Below are 15802 nucleotides of genomic sequence, written 5' to 3'. Positions count from 1 at the left end.
ACGGCCACGCTGTCCCCCCGCCGCGGCCGGCTGACAGGGACCCGCCGTTCGGCCCGAGCCTCCCCCCTGGGCCCACTGTGGAGGGAGAGGAGGCCGCGTCCGGGCAGCGCGGGCTGGGGGGAGCCTGGCTGCTGCCTGCAGCCTCCCCGGGAACCCCTCCGGGAACCCCCCCGGGTCGGGCCGGTTCGTGGCTGTAACTGCTCTGGGACGTGTCTCGGCGAGGAAAGCCCCGGCGGTGCTGAGCTCGCTGTCACAGGCAGAGCGGCTCATCCAGGACCAGAAATGGAGCCGGGCAGCTGCTGCCGAGCCCTCAGCGGGCAGCCCTGGGCAGGAGGCCGGGCAGTAACCAGCGTGCTCCAGCCTGCGCTGTGCTGGAACACGGCAGGGAAGAGGGGTTTGTCCCAGGCAATGAAACAGATTTGAGGTCCAAAGAGCTGCTGGCACCAGCTCTGCCAGGCCAGGTGTTGTGCTGGGCGCTGTGGGACCACCCTGACACACTGCTGGAGGCGCCTGCGGGAGCTCCGGGCCTCTCCTCCCCTTCCCAATCTCAGCCCCTTGCTGCCTTCCACTCCCCCAGGGCCAGACAGCTGCCCGCCGGGGGTGCTACGAGCCTTCTGCTGTCAATGCTGTTACTTGAGGTCTCCAATAGAGCTAATTTTATACATTCACACCCCAGGTAAACCACAGCTAATCTGATAAGGGATGTTATGTTCCAAAAGCACAGGCCCTGTTCCCACTGTGGTTACTCAAGGAGCAGTGCAGAGCTCACACCACGCCCCTCATTAATGCAGACAATTAGCGTTTGGCCTGTCCTTTGGGGAACCCCAGGACAGCAAAAGATTTCCGTAGAGAGCAGCAAGGTTCGTGTCTGACTCCACAAATGCTCCCACACATGGTGTTACCCCCCGGGGAGCTCCAGGAGGTTTCCCACAGGGGACCCCGCAGGTGCACAGACCCCGCGTGCCCCCACGCTGGTGGGAGCTGTCCTTCCCCAGCGCCTCCCTGAGCTCTCCTGGTGATCCTGCTGCAGGAGTTTATTCTATTCTTGGAGGCGCCGGGGCGATGCGCATCCACTGCTGACTTAGGCAAGCTCCAGCCCTCGGGTCGGCCACACCGGGAGGAGGAGACAGATCTGGGCACATCCCAGCTTGGTGTCTGATCAAGGGCAGGTGCTGACACTGGTTCCAGCTGTTCCCTCCACGCCTGTCCTCGCCTGCGGCAGTTAACATATGGGAACTCAGCTCTTGGAATCAAACCTACACCCTGGTGAGCTGCTTTGAGGAGGGACAACGCAGCCCCGGAGCTGGGGAAAAGCGAGGGCACTGTCACAGGCCGGGATGCGGCCCCGGCGGCGGTGCACGGGCTGAGAGCCCTTGTGACGAGGGTGGAGGTGGCCCTTTTCCTCCCTGCGAGGTGTGGCGTGGCACATACCCGTCCTGACGCCTGATGAGGGAAGAGATGGAGCTAAGGACGCTGATGAGGGAGGATGCCGTCTCCCATCGGTGCATTTCCACCCAGCCCATTTCCTTCCCAGTAGGGACTGGCGTTTGCCCCCCGCCCTGTTCTTGCTCTGCCTGGGGATCGCACGGAGCAACGAGCAGCTTTGCCAGGGTCACCCCGGGAGGCTGCAGCCGTTTGAACCACAGACCCCACGTGCCTCCGTGCGAGACAGAGCCCCAGGCTCCTGTGCAGCATGTTGGGAAGGTCTTGCTCCACCCAAAAACCTGCGCAGAGTGGAGGGATCCCACGTCCAAGTGGACCAGCCAAGATGGCACAGGGCCAGGCAGGGACCCCAAGCCTGCATGGGGCTGTAGGGGCCACACTGCTGCTCAGGACCATCCTGCTGCATCCCAGCGCAGCAGGAAGGAGGAGGAGAGGTGCTGAATTTGACCTGCAGCCCCACGGCCATCACCGCCAGGGCTGCAGCCACCCTTGCCCTCCCTCTGCGTCGGCGAGGCTGCGTGGGACTGGGGCACGGGGCCACCCTGTCACCCTCATGGGCACACAGAGCCGCTTTGTCCCGGGGCAGCTGCACTGCTCCACTGGCACCCGTGGAAACAGCCTCTGTGGCAGCCAGGCACAACGAAAAATAATTGTAAAAAAGAAACGCTGTAAAAACTGGGCAGGGGGTGGGAGGGAGGAGCTGTGTGAGCAAATGCTGAAAGCCACACGAGTAGGAAATAGATTGTAATCTCCCTAATTAACTGCAATCAGCGTGAGCAACTGTGAACCGGGGTTTGATGCAGGGCTCCCTACCAGTGCCCATTTCCAGAGGGGACCCTTATGTGATCAGGGGCTCTGTGCCCTGTACAATAAAGACCCCCAAAGTCACAGGTGAACGGGACTGGATTTAAAGAGGTGCTTGGAAAAACTAACGCTGGTGTTGGTGTGAGTTCTTTTTTTTTTGTGCAGGGAGCTTTGCCAGCAGACTTGGCTTTTGTTCTCATTTTTTCGGGAGCAAATGAGCTGGAGGAGACAGGCCAGGCCAGCGTTACTGAAAAGAGCTGCCACATCCACCGGCTCCCGGGTTGGATGGCCCCTGGGAGTCTTTACTGTTGCCTTCTGCAGTCCTTGGACCAGATCCTGAGCCAGGACTCCTGAAAGAGGGAGTCCTGTGGTCCAAGACCTAAACAGAGCCCAGAGCACCGTTACCTTCCTCTATAAGCATTTAATTAATCACAAGGAGGTGTTGGCCCTCCCCAACGTTACCCTTCCTCAACCCTGCCACCCAGAGCGGAGTTCGTCGTCTGTGGCCAGCTCACCAGTGGCTGTGTCCCTCTCGGCCCTCTACAGACCAACCCAAAACCCACTGGTGGAGCCTCTTTCCATGGGTGATGTCTGATTTCTTTTAATGGGCTCTTTTCTACAGTGGGAATCAAAACCCCACACTGCCGAGGCAGGAGGTCTGGTGCCTGCAGGGCCACAGACATGCGGGGAAGGAGGTCTGTGGGCCAGCGGCTCCAAAAGCTTTATTGCTTGTTGTTTCTGCTAACATCTACGTGACTCCAGTGACTGAAAAAACCACCTTCAGGGAATGCACGTGTTAGTTAAGGACACCCTGGCCTTTCTGTGAGGGTGGCGAGAAGGCACTGCTCCATGTGCCAAGGCTTCCCCAGCAGCCGCCGTTGCGGGGCCATGTGCCCAGGGGCGCAGTGGGCGATGCAGAAGGGTTGATGGTGGAAACCAAGGGGGGAACTGCAGCCCTGGGCCATGTGGTCCATACCCACCCCTGGCTTTTTTTTTTTAGGGAGGGTGGAAACCAGAGTCTGAGGAGTTGAGCCCAGGTCCCACACCTGGGCAGCCCAGAGGAGATGGCCCCGCTGCCTTCTCCCCGACGTTGGGTTGTCTGAACCTCCCGGCACGTTGTGGCTGCTGCCCTTCCCTGAAGAAAATGGGAACATCTCTGCCTTATACATGGTCATCTGTAGGCTCTGTGCTGGTCCCCACTTGTCTCCATCCAGAGACAGCAGTACTGACTGTGTCTGCTCAGAAGGACGTGCTGGGTCCCCACAGTTCCCCACTGGGCTCTGCCATCGTGCCGGGCTAATTGGTGGGCTCTGTGGCCATGGTGTCCGCATCTGGGCACGGCGGCACGCTGCTGTTCCCACCGTTACTCACGTTTTCCTTGCTGTTGTCCCTTGTGGAGTCACCGCTTTTATCTTCTGCTTTCTGCTTGAGTTTGAAGGAGGAATCTCTCTGGGAGAGGAGGGGTTGGTAGCCAGCGAAGCCTCCTCCGCTCACGTTCGTACGCTTCTCTGGGGACGGACAGAAAAAGGAGACTCTTTACCTGGGGTCCAAACTGACCTTTCAGCTAAGGAAAAGGGGTGCTGGGTCTCTCCTTGCCAGCGTTGGGGTATCTTCTCTGAAAGATGGGGGTCCTTCCAGCCCCTGCATGCTCCCAAAGAGGGGAAGATGGGTGGGAGACTGGGCTCGTGCCCCAGCGTGGCCATGCTCAGGGGAGGGGGTGATGGCCGGTCTCCTACCTCCTGGCCCGATGGGGTGCATCAGTCGGTTCATCTGGACGTTCCAGTGCTTGACGTTGGTGCTGGCCTGTCGCAGCTTCCGCTGGGCCGCCTGCGAGGGGGTGGAGGAGAGGGCTGAGCCGGCCGCCCCACAGCCCCCCGCCCAGCTCACCCTCCTCTAGGTCTTCTGCTCCTCCTCCAGTCCCCCCACCCTCACACACTCCCACTGTCAACATTGCTCTGGACACCAGTGCCGTCCCCCTGGGGCAGGACACGCTTGTCCCATCTCACCCCATCTCATGGCACAGCTCAGAAAGCCCCTGAGGCAATGCCAGCTTGGCCCCCAAGGCTGCTGGGTTCTCCCCAGCATGGAGGTGACTCGAGGAGGGCTGGGACGTCCCCCAGGGCTTGCAGCATGAAGGGATGTGGCACCGATGTGACACTCACCATGACGTCTTGGTCCACCCTCTGCCTGTTCACTCTCACTTCTTCCAGCTGCTTCTGCGCCTCTTCCAGACACTTGTTCTTGTTCTCCATCTCCTGCTTGAGAACTTGCTTCTCCAGCTGAGTTTTGATGATGTATTCCTCCTGCTCCTCCTTCAGCTTCATCAGCTGCTTCAGCTTCTCCTCTTCCTCAGCCAGTAGCCTGTCAAGGAAGAGCAGAGGTGAGGATGTCCCTCTGCCACTTAATCTACCAGCTTCCCCCATCCCTGCTGGCACACTGGGAAGTCACCAGCACACCCCAGTACCCTGGGGACCATTGCACCGCCCTGGGGAGCGTGTCCCCACACCCAGCCGCTGCCCTGGGCGTGAGGCTGGTCGAGGAGGAGCAGGGATGTCCTGGTCCTTACCTGGCCTGCGCGTATCTCACCGACTCCTCGTCCTGCCGTGCTTTCACCTCCTGCTGCAGGGCCTCCTGGAGACGCTCCTGCATCTCCTCCAGCTCCAGGATGCGCTTGCGCTGACGCTCTGCCTCTGCCTCCTTCAGAACCATCTCTGCCTGCATGGAGGCACGAGCCTGCGGTGGGGAGAAGAGCCGTCAGCACGGGCAGAGCCACCGCCACTGTCCCCAGGGTCCCCTGACCCTGCATCCCTGGGTGGATGGGGCCCACCTCCCACACCAGGATGAGCCCACGGACACAGCTCCAGAACAAGGCTGTTTCCCTGCTCAGGAGACACACCATGTCATTCAGAACCAGCGCTGGCTGCAAGGTCAGAATTGGGCTCCCTGGCCATCCTGGCACTAGCACTTGCCTCTCACTTGCCCCCCAGCTTCATACACCCCGGGGCAGGTTGTCCTCATCTCCTGCTCCTCGGGTATCTCACGCACGGTGGTGCTGACCCCTCCTTCCCTCATCCCCGGGTCACACACAGCCCCTGGGAGTCCCAAGGTGATGGGTGGCAGCAGCATTGCTGCAAGAGCACAACAAGCTCCTAAAAGCTCCTCCAAACCCCCTGGGATGCCACGGGCAAGGGAAGGGAGCAGCCACCCCACGAGCGATGCAGCCCCGTGGTGGGACATGCCGTGAGGATGCACCCACCTGCTCAGCCTCCCGCAGCTGGATCTCTAGGGTCCTCTGCATCTCCTCGTGCTGCTGCCTCCGCCGCTGCTCCTCCTCTTCCAGGAGGATCTCTGCCTGCCGCTGGGCCTCCTTGAGCAGCTCCAGCTCCTGCAGCTTCCGCTCCTTCTCCTCCTGGAGCTGCTTGAGCCGCTGCGTCTCCTCCTCCTTGGCCGCCTTCCGCTGCTCCCGTTGCTCCCGCTGCTCCCGTCGCTTCTGCTTCAGGTCTTTGTGCAGGGACTTCTTGCCCTCAGCCTGCAGCCTGATGGCCGTCTGGATGGCTGAGGAGGGAAGGGGATGGTCAGTGGGGACACGGCGGGGGGCACGGGGAAGCTGGGGAGGGGGCGCAGGGTGGGCACGGACCTAACGTCCACTCCTGGCGCTGCCGGGTGTCGGAGGCGCTCATCTCGTAGGTGCGGGAGGTGGTCTTCACACAGAACATGCACCTCTTCCCATCCCGGTCGGGCAGCACCTGCAGGGAGAGGACACAGGATGGTGTTACTCCCCCGTACCCCTCCTTATCTCCACTTTCTTCAGCCGTAGGACTGGCTCTCCCATGCTCATGGATGGGAAATTGTGTTCTTGGGTTGCCCTTCCTGGGGTCTGAAGGGGATCTCCTGGGTCCCGAGCTGAGCGTGGCCCCGGCCGTACCTCCACGCAGCAGTGCTTGTCCAACGTGATGCTCCCCTTCTTCTCCTTCCGTTCCTCGCTCATGTAGTAGGACAAGGCGCTGGGCTTCAGCGTGAACCACCGCTCTGACCAGTTCCTCCTCAGCTGGCCCTTCTTCCAGAGGTAGCCCTGTGCCCAAGAGACATGGGGATCAGCACCAGGCTGGGGGGCAGGAGGGGGTTTGTGCCCCAGGACATGTGGGCTTCTTGCCTGTTTGAGCACATCCTCGATGACCTCCTGGTACACCTCCTCCACGGCCATGCTGACGGCCTCCTGCTCGATGCCTCGCAGGAACCGCCCCGAGTTCACCATGTCCAGGAACTGCCAGACTGTCAGCCCCCCCTGCCCCTGCGGCTCCTGCGAGAGGTAGTCGTCCAGCTCGCAGGAGTTCAGCTCCACGTTCATGGCCGTGCAGATCTTCTTCAGCAGGTACTCCACCTGTGGGGACAGGGAGCTCAGCGATGGGGAAGGGTGAGAGCCATCCCCATGCCACCAACTCATTTTGGAGAGCCCAAAACCACATCCCTTCCCAGCCTGGACATGCAGGACCCTTATCCCAGTGGTATCACCCCTTCCAATGGTTGATGGTCATGGCCAAGGTGCTCCAGGCAAGCTCAGGAGGTTGACATTGAGTTAGAGCTTGACCGCTACTGGGAGGTTTTTCCTTTTGACCTCAAAGTTGAGATGTTTTTGGCTCGTTTGTCTGCAGAGTGAGAAAACTTTGCAGAAGTCAAGTGCCTGAGGGAGAACAGACCAACGCTGCTGGCCCCCACACCCAACCCATAAGGCAGGTGTCTCTGACCCTCTGACCACAGCCCTGACCTCGGCACCACTCTGGTTTCCAGCTGATGTCGTAAAAAAACTGGGGAGGAGCAGGGGAAGAGCTCCCTGTGGAGGTGAGCGGCGTTTTGAAACTGTAAATAAATTGCTTTAAAAAAAAAAAGAGCTAAAATGGTTGATGTGGTGTTGGGAAGACTTATTTCAGCTCAAGTTTTGCTGCCAGCTCTCCTCTACCCACCATCTAGAGACCAAGGAGGGTGGGTGACTGCACAGAGCCAGGCAGAAAGGTGAAACACAGCAGAGTCCCTGCACCCAGTTGGACTTTTTTACATCATCTAACTGGGAGAAGGGGAAGAATTTAATGTAGTTTAATTTTTTCCTTTTTTTTTTGTTTTCCGAGCTCAGCCCTTTAAGCAGAAAGATGATTCAGTTTGTCACGGTCTGGGGAACAGGAAACGTCTCTCCCGGGGCGCAGGAAGTGCGGTTGCTCTCCTACGTCTGCGCAGCTCTGCGCTTCTGGTCTTTTCTTTGCTCTTTTTTTTTTGGCTTTTCTGCTGATCTCAGGAGGTTGAGGGTGTAGAAGCAGACAGCAGCTGCTTGCCCAACTGAGCTCCTCCTGGCGAGGCCGCTCTTGGCTTCTGAGCTTGTTCCTCCTCCCCAGATCTGCCCACCTTCTCCTGGGGTTTGATCTGACCCCCCCCGGAGAAGGGAGAACCTCCCCCTCCAAATGCTGGGTGGAATTTGGAGATCTGGAGATTACTGCCAGCAGCTTTGCAGGGCAGACGGGGCAACCTCGCTCTTAACTCTCCGCAGCAGGCATGGAGAGGGACAACTGGGTCTGCTCTGCCACCGCCTTCGTGGTGGCGTGGGCCGAGAGCAGCACGAGGGACACAGCCCCATCCAGCCTGACAGCGATTTCACGGGGAGCAACCTCCCATTGTACTAGACTTTAAGGATTTCTTGTCATCTTCTCTTGCTCCCCCATGAAAATCAGGAGTCCATGATTTTCAAACCATGCTCAACTCAACCCTTGGGTGAGATGGGAGGGCTTTAGGCAAAGGACCAGCCCCAGGAGGAGCTGAGCTGCTGATACTCCTTGGTTGGGGCTCTGAGAAGTGGCACATTAATTTCACAGCAGACAAAAGAGCTCGTTGATGTAGGCTTGGACCATGGAAGAGCACTATGGACCAGCCCACACCTCATCCTCCAAGACATCTACACTTGAAAGGCTTCAGCATTTTGGAGGGAACCTCCCAGCTGCTCCCAGGTCACCCCCTTCTCCCTGTGCAGCAGGGGTGGCCCTGGGCAGACAGCCCCCTCCTTCCACCCCTGCCCTGCTCTTTCTCACACCCTGGAGCACCACGTCTTGCAGGATGTGGTGGGACATGCCAGGAAGAGATAGCGGGATGGGATGTGTCATCCCCAAACGGGGCTCTGCCGGCGCGCAAAGCCCTGCGAGGATGGGGATGGGGGGGGAAGAGGCAGGTCCTACCTCATCTGGCACCATGACGAGAGGGTATTTGTCTTCAGACAGAAAGTTGAAGAGGCACCAGAGCTTGAAGGCATCTTGGTGGGATACGACGCTATTCCCGTTCCGGTCAGGCTTGTAATTCTTCTTTGCCGTCAGGGTCCAGCAGAGCTCGTCAAAGTTTTCTTTGACAAAAGCACCTTCCTCCACCTGGGGGTAGGAGCCAGGCGGGTGAGCGTGGTGCTGCAGGGCTGCGGAGGGGGTTTCTGGGGGGAAACGCTGGAGGGAGGGTGGGCAGAAACCCTCACGTCTGAGATCTGTCCCTGCTGGTGAGAAGCACGAGCTGGTTCATACGTGGGACCCACAACTAGAGCATAAGTGGGCGCTGACCCACAGTGCCAGTACATGTTCCCAGCACGGGTCCCCTTTCGCAGGCAAGTGAGATGTTCTGGATGGTAGAGAAGATGCTACGGGACTGCTGCAGCGCCTGGGCACCGCAGCACAGCCACGGCGGCTCAGCCGTGACCTGCTGAGCTTCGGAGCACCATCAGGAACCCCACACAGCGCTCCCAAGCCCACCTTCCCAAAGTCTCCGTGGCTTTGGGTCGCTCTCGTTATCCCATTTGACCATAAAGAGGGACTGGGGCTCAGCGAAGTGAGGGACCACAGGCAGGCAGGAGCGGAGGCAGGAGCAACCCCTCCATCAACCTTGGCCCCGCTGCCTGTCCCTGAGCTTCTGCGACCGCCTGCCTGGCATCAGAGCTGCTTTTGGTGCGGCACCGGTGAACGGTGACGGAGACCAAAGGAGCCTGGCTGCATCTGGCCGCTCCATCCCGGCTGCGTGAACCACGTGCCACCAGCACGAGGGCAAACCGCAGCGGCGGAGCTGGAGAAAGACCTTTGGGTGGCGGAAAGCTGAAAGTCCCTCTTACCAGGAAAACCCACTTCCCTTTCTCAGGCTGCTTCTGCCATTTTACGAGCCGTGGTGAAACCAGAAGAAGGGGGTTTAAAGGTCCTGTCCCAAAGAGCCACATGGGGAACTGGAAGGATTTTGGCCACTCTGTGATGGGGAGATCGGGTCAGGCTGACCAGGGGCAGAAGGAGCTGGGACAGGCTCTGCCCTCGCCTGCTGCAGATCACATCCCTACAGCTGAGATCAGCATCTCTGGCCCAGGCTGGGCAGCTCCTGAGCAGCTCAGGGCAAAGCGAGGACCAGCACGGAGCCCGGCACGGAGCCCCGCACACCCGGGAGAGGCACAGCTCAGCCCCGGGGCAGCGGCAGGGCAGGGAAGGGAAGGGTTACCGCACCCAGCTCTGGGGCCCCCCCCCCTTCTTTTGAGCACACAGTGGAAGAAAGTTATCAGTCATTTTTCCTCTCCTCACATGCCTGGAGGAAGCGAGCACCCAGCCGCAGAGTCTCGCTGTGCCACACAAAGGTGCCTTTGAGCCGCATGGAAAAAAAGGGAGAAAGCCCCTGCCCACCCCAACCTCTGCTCCTGCCCCGGCACCTCGTCCTCCTCCCTCTCCTCCTCCTTGCCAAATGAGGTCACACCTCAAAACTGAACAGAGGTGGAGAGGAAAAAAGGGCTGGAACAAGCTGCTGGGTGATTTCTGTCTCAGAGCCCTTCAGGAAATGCTGGCAGAGATGCGTCTCCATCCAGAGCCTCGCTGGAAAGGGCTGACCTCATCCTTGCCAAGGAGACGTTGGGTATTAAATGTTTCTCACTCATTTTGGCATTCACCTGAGTGCTCCCCAACCTCTCTGTATCCTTTTTCCACCCATCAGGGCATGGGATCTCCCAGAGCAGAGGGGAGCGGAGCCACGGGGCTCCCATGGGATGCAGGAGCAGACCAGGGACCATGGTGTCCCCAGCTGAGATGCAGCAGGGTCGGGGTGGGGGGGATGGCCAAGGGCTCACCTTATCCAGGATGTACTTGTTGAGGTAGGGCATGTAGCCCTGGCTGGACACCGGCCCGTCGTCGTCATCGCGGAAATGCTCCTCCAGCGCCACGGGATCGTGGGGGATGCACAGCACCGTGTACAGGTTGTGAGACAGCACCTGGCCGAGGGATGGGGAGAAGGTGAACAACCTCCCAGCCTGCCCCAAGCCCATCCCCATGGTGCCACCCACCCACCCGGGGACCGTGCGCTGCCCAGCGTCACCTCCCTGCAGCCGTGGGTTTGGGGCTGGCAGAGGTACAGGGGAATATTCCCAAATATAAACCTTAGAGAATCATCTAAAAACAGGCAAAAACTGAGGATTTTTCCACATTTCTCTCTTGGCACATGGGGAACTTTTTTTTTTTTAATAAAAAAGGGGCCGTTTCAAACCTTACAGAGCAAACAGGACATGCTTTGATCGAGGAACCATGATAAGGCACCCCAAGCTGTGCTGTTTGCCAGCTGCCCTTAGCGATTTCTCAAAGATACAACCCCCAGCAGCACCCAGCCTGGCGGCCGTCGCTTTCTGCCGACGGGGCACAAAGATGAAAATACGAGAAGCTTTGTCAGAAGCTAAGGACAGGTTTTTGTCTGGAACCGGAGCAGACGAGGGTGACCTGGAGACACACCATCTACAGAAGGTCTGCAGGTGTCACCAACCAGCCCGTTGTTGTACAAATCCCCCCCAAACAAAGCATGTTTTCAAGCTCCTGAATTTCCCCCGTGCTGGAAAGCCCAACACTGCTGCGGGGCCAGCGGCCAGAGCCTGGCACAAGGCTGCCCACGAGCCCCACCAGCATCTCCGGCTCACGATGCTGGGCAGGCGGTTGCCTCCTTGCCTTCACCTCCCAGCAAGCAGGAGATGGTTAAATGAGCGTCCCAAACCGATGCCATCCCATCACAGAGATGACTTGCAGGATTTGCCAAGGTTTCAAGAGAGGGGCTGGAGGAGATGGTGGGCAGCATCCCTGCTCCTCTCTGGGCAGGGCTGGAAATTTCCTCCCAGCGGGAGAGTTGCCGCTGGAGGCTACGGCGGCTGCTGCAGCTGGAGACGATTCTTGCTCAACCAGATTTTCTTTCCCTTTTCCACCCTCCGGACCGATGGTATCAGCAGGACTCCACCCTGCGCCCAAACACCCAGCAGGGCTGCAGCCTTTCAGGGTTCAGTGCAGCCCCGGGGTCCGCGCAGGGGTGGGGAGGGATGGGAACACCCTGGGCATCCTCCGGGAAGGCTGACGGATCTATCAGGGTGGTTTCAAAGTCTGGGAATCGCATCTCGTTCCCCGTTTCCACCGTGGGGCCTCGTCCCCATCCCTCATGCCTCCTCTTGCACCATCCCAAAAAGCCCTTGGAGGTCTGGCGTGTGCCCCTGGCCCTGGGCAGCACCCCGAGCCCCTCCGTCCACCCCAGCACGCTGCAAACCACAGCCCTTGGGCTCACCAGAGCGGTCACCTAAAAGGTGGAGGTGGGGAGGAAAGCCCTGGCCAGGGTGATGGTGGGGTGCGTGGGGCCGGGGCTGCCCCAACCCCACGGAGAGAGAAGAGGTGGGAAAACCCCACCCTGGGCTCTGAGACGAGGGATGGGAGGGGAAAATAACAGGGAGGAGAAGGGAAGGGATGCGCTGAGCCCACGAGAGGGGTTTGGTGACGCAGCCTTTCCCCTGCGGCGTGCAGGAGGTGGCTGGGGGGGGATGCAGAGGTCTGCCTGACACCCCGAGCGTCCCAAATCCCTCCGAGCACCAGCCCTGAGGCTGTTCTCCACCCTCTCCCCATCACCCCCCACTCCCACCCTTCGTAGCTGCTGTGGACGCCAGCCGGAGCTGGGGGTGGAATATTTAACGCCGCTGGAGAATGGCAGCCCGTCTTCTTCTGCCCCGTGGGAGACGCCGGGGACGATGCCAGGGCTGGGGGTGACCTTTCGGGCTGGAGCCTGGCTCCCCCTGTTAACACAAACCCCTCTGGCCTCGGCGGGCAGGAGTGGGGGGATTGAGGGTTCTGCAACCATGCAGGGAGTGTTGCTGCTGCCTCAGTTTCCCCATGTGCAAGCAGACAGGCCCTGCTGAAAAAATCAGAGCCTCCCTGGAGCTGGGGGTGCAGGGAGCCCTGTCCCAGGGGACCCCGAGCACCGGGAGCCCTTGCCAGCGGCGAGGATCCCTTTAGCTGCCCATTTTCCACAGCAAGGACATCGCTGCCCCATCAGCCAGGACCCCTTGGCTCAAGCCCAGCCCCAGGACCGTCGGCTCCCGACCTCGGGGAAGGCTTTCCCCCTTGCTTGCACGGATGAGCTGCTCTCAGAGCTGTTACTGGCCAAACTGGGACCCACTGGCCTGCGCCTTTTGTGCATGGCACAAGCACCGGCGCTTTCAAGCCGGGCACTCTCCCCCTGCCCCCGGGGGGGTCCATAACCAGCCTGTGCTGTGCTGACCCAGCCCAGCAAGGCACCAGCTACACCCAGAGACACGCATGGCTTACGGGGAGAGCCTCCTCCCCTGCCCTTTGCACCCCAAGCCTCCAGCCCCGCGCGGTGGGTGGGGGATCCCCGTGTCCCCCGACACGCAGCCACTCAAACCGCTCGCCTGCCCCTCGCCTCCTCCTCTCCACTCCCCAAGGGCTCTGCCTTAGCGAGACCGAGCTCTCGGATCGCCCAGCAAACCTCTCCCTCTGCCACGGGGACAGGAACGGAGCTGAAAGGCACCAAGATGGTGCTCGGCGGCTCCGACCCACGATTTCAATAATGATTCTTCCTCCTTGTACGGAGTTTGTGGATTTACAGCAGCAAATCCATCTCTTCCATAACACCAATGATGCTGTAGAGCTGTGACAGGGATGAATTGGGCTGGATCCTCAACCATCCCGCATCCCAGCCAGCATCCAAGGAAGCAGGGAGCAGCTCCCCCAGCTCGGACAGGGGAGATGCGTTGGCACGGAGAGGATAAAACCTCACCCAAGAGCAGGGCTGGTGCACAAACAGAACTACCCGACATCTCTCACCGCGTAGCACCCGACCACAAGACTGTCTTTCCTTCCTGTGCAGATACACACCTACACTCACACATACATATGCACGCGCTTGCATAGGAGTGTCCATGCAAAGAACTCAACTGCCGAACCCAACAGCTTCCCACAGCTCTGCCGTCGCGCTGTGAAACGCTGAAGCTACTTATGCAACCGGCTGGAGAGAGCTCAGAGGAGCCGAGCACCCAGCTCCCCGCCGGCGTGCGGCTCGGCTGCCAGCAACATCCCACCCCACCTCCTGGGGCTGGGTTGGGTTCTGGAGGTGCAAACGCTGTGAACACCAGCATCTCTCCCACCCTTCTTCAAGACCCTTCTTGCAGCAACACGCCTGGGCGAGGGAGCAGAGCACAGCCCGGGAGGGGTTTGGAGAGGGCACGGCCACCGTGGCTTCAACACGTTATTGCTCCAGCCTGCGATGACCCTGGATTTCTTCTGTGCTCAACCCACAAGCAGAAATGCTGCTGGTGGCTTGCGTAGGCTGGGGCAAACCTGAGCCAGCGTTCGGTACCGACGGGCCATGGAAACGAGCTCTCCCCAGCCCTGTGGTGGGTGGAAAGTTATCCAGGGTTGAGCTTCGTCGTGGAACGGCGCAGCCCGACCCGCCGCCAACCCCCCTGGGTGCTGAAGGCGGGTGGAAAAACAGCGAGGGGCGAATCTCCCTTCCCCTCTGCAATGTCACCTTGGGCAATGCCACTGCGGAGACGCCGTCCCCAGCACCCCCCCAGCCCCTGCACGAGGGTTTGCAGCTCCCCCAGCGCCCCTGCACAAACTCTCTAGGAAATTGCTGTTAAAATTAGGGTCTCTGTGGCCTCAGCATCGTCACTGGTGATAAAGGTCTCCCAAGACAAGCGCTGCACGTGTTCAGGGCCGGCAGCACGCCCGGGCTGGGCACAGGACCCAAAGCCGGGGTGCAGGGGGTGCCGTGAGGGGACCACACCAGCCCGACTTGGGGATTAATCAGGGGAATTAGACTCTGGCTGCTTTGGGATTTTCCTTAATTCCTTCAGGTATTTCCACAGCTTTAAGCCTGGCTCACAGGGCACACATGCAACGAGTTTCTGGGGAGCAGCCGAAGGCAGCGGCTGAGCAGGAGGAGCCTGGCTCCCGCTGCTTCTCCTCCCTGCAAAAAAACACCCTTAATTTTTGGACAAAACATCCCCTTCCATTGCCGAGCCCAGCACCTGCAGCCTGTCCCGGGGGAAGCCCTATAAAGCAGAGGGAACAGAGGGAAAGAGGTTTCTTCGCAGCGTTTCACAACTCATCTCGCAGCCTGGCAGCAGCTGCCGAGTCCTGACGCAACATCTCCCCGTGTTTTGCATGTTTCTAGCTCAGGTCTTTCCTCTCCATCGCAGCCCCCCGGCTCCAACCGGCATTTCCAACCCCGGCACCAGCCTAAGAACCACGACGGGACGTTTGCACGGCAACAGAAAAAGGAGTCCCATCATTTGCAAAGGGATAATAAATAAATAAAAATCCATAATTATTGTCAAAGCCGAGGTACAAACGTGTGAATTCAACCAGATCCTGTCCCAGAGGCAGACAAAAAGGTTTTTTTAAGCAACGATGGTTTTGACGAAGGGCTGAACGCAGGAGCCCTCTGCAAAGCCGCTGAGGGGGTGGGCGAGAGGCGAAAGCAGAGAGTTTTCTACAAGTGCCGTGTTATTTCTGGCCAGACCACCGAGGAGTTTTAGTTTAAAAACGTCTGCCTCTACCTACCGACCCGCTGGCTGAACAGGAAGCAGAAACGCGGGGGCTCCAGCAAGCGAGAAAATATAAACCCAGTTTGGGCTGTTAGTTGGCCATCAAAAGCAGAAGAAACTGAAAACAACGAAAAATTCGATTTCTCCTCATTTTCACCTAGAAAATCCATTTGAGCATTAAGTCCCCCCCGTTTTTTTTTTAAAGGGAGACAGAGAACTTCACCAAAACCAGTGTGGAGGCGACAGCAAGGTCCTGTTAATCTTAATATTTAACAATTCCTCTGTGCAAACGCAGCGGGGGGGGACACACAAAGCATCTCTGCGCCCGCTCTGCCCCTCGCAGCCCACCCAGGAGCCATCCCAGCACCCCTGTAACCCGGGGGGGACTCACCTTGAGCTGGGATTTGGAGACCTTGCCGCTCTTCTCCACGTCCAGGGCGGTGAAGGCGTACCAGATGGACTTGAGCAGCTCGGCTCGCAGGTCCATGGCTACAGGCGGCGGTGGCAGAGGCGGCTCTGGCGAGGCCGAGGATCCGGTTCCAGGAAACCGCCTGCCTCGACAGCCTTGGGCGGCGGGGGCCACGCGAAGCAGGAGCGCCATCTGCTTGGGCGCGCCCCGGAGGAGCCCACGGGGCCACCTCTTGCCCCCACAGGCCACATCGCAGCCCCACGGGCCACAGGTCTTTGCCCCCTCCACGGACAGATCCC

At 59.6% G+C, this 15802-nt stretch overlaps 1 protein-coding gene across 1 annotated transcript; it reads right to left on the bottom strand.

The window, feature by feature from the left end:
* Window positions 1–2753: 2753 nt before the first annotated feature.
* Window positions 2754–15603, bottom strand: DEF6 (DEF6 guanine nucleotide exchange factor). Its single transcript, XM_068419315.1, has 11 exons — window positions 15486–15603; window positions 10358–10498; window positions 8463–8648; window positions 6401–6628; window positions 6173–6319; window positions 5885–5993; window positions 5504–5802; window positions 4814–4980; window positions 4410–4608; window positions 3984–4074; window positions 2754–3755 (listed from the first exon to the last, which is right to left on the bottom strand). Exons 1-11 carry the CDS (start codon window positions 15579–15581, stop codon window positions 3544–3546), a joined length of 1875 nt encoding a protein of 624 aa, XP_068275416.1. The 5' UTR covers window positions 15582–15603; the 3' UTR covers window positions 2754–3543.
* Window positions 15604–15802: the final 199 nt, after the last annotated feature.

Source organism: Nyctibius grandis, chromosome 27 (genome assembly GCF_013368605.1).
Source record: "Nyctibius grandis isolate bNycGra1 chromosome 27, bNycGra1.pri, whole genome shotgun sequence".
Taxonomy (NCBI): Eukaryota; Metazoa; Chordata; class Aves; order Nyctibiiformes; family Nyctibiidae; genus Nyctibius; species Nyctibius grandis.
This window is presented reverse-complemented; position numbering and strand designations above follow the sequence as displayed.

Bases quoted from the DNA above. Each gene is read 5' to 3' on its own strand.
- DEF6 (XM_068419315.1), bottom strand. From the start codon at position 15,581: ATGGACCTGCGAGCCGAGCTGCTCAAGTCCATCTGGTACGCCTTCACC. The intron at 4,981-5,503 runs GTGGGTGCATCC...TCCCCACCGCAG, and splicing joins AGCTGCGGGAGGCTGAGCAG to GCTCGTGCCTCCATGCAGGC. The intron at 4,075-4,409 runs GTGAGTGTCACA...ACCCCCTCGCAG, and splicing joins GGGTGGACCAAGACGTCATG to GCGGCCCAGCGGAAGCTGCG.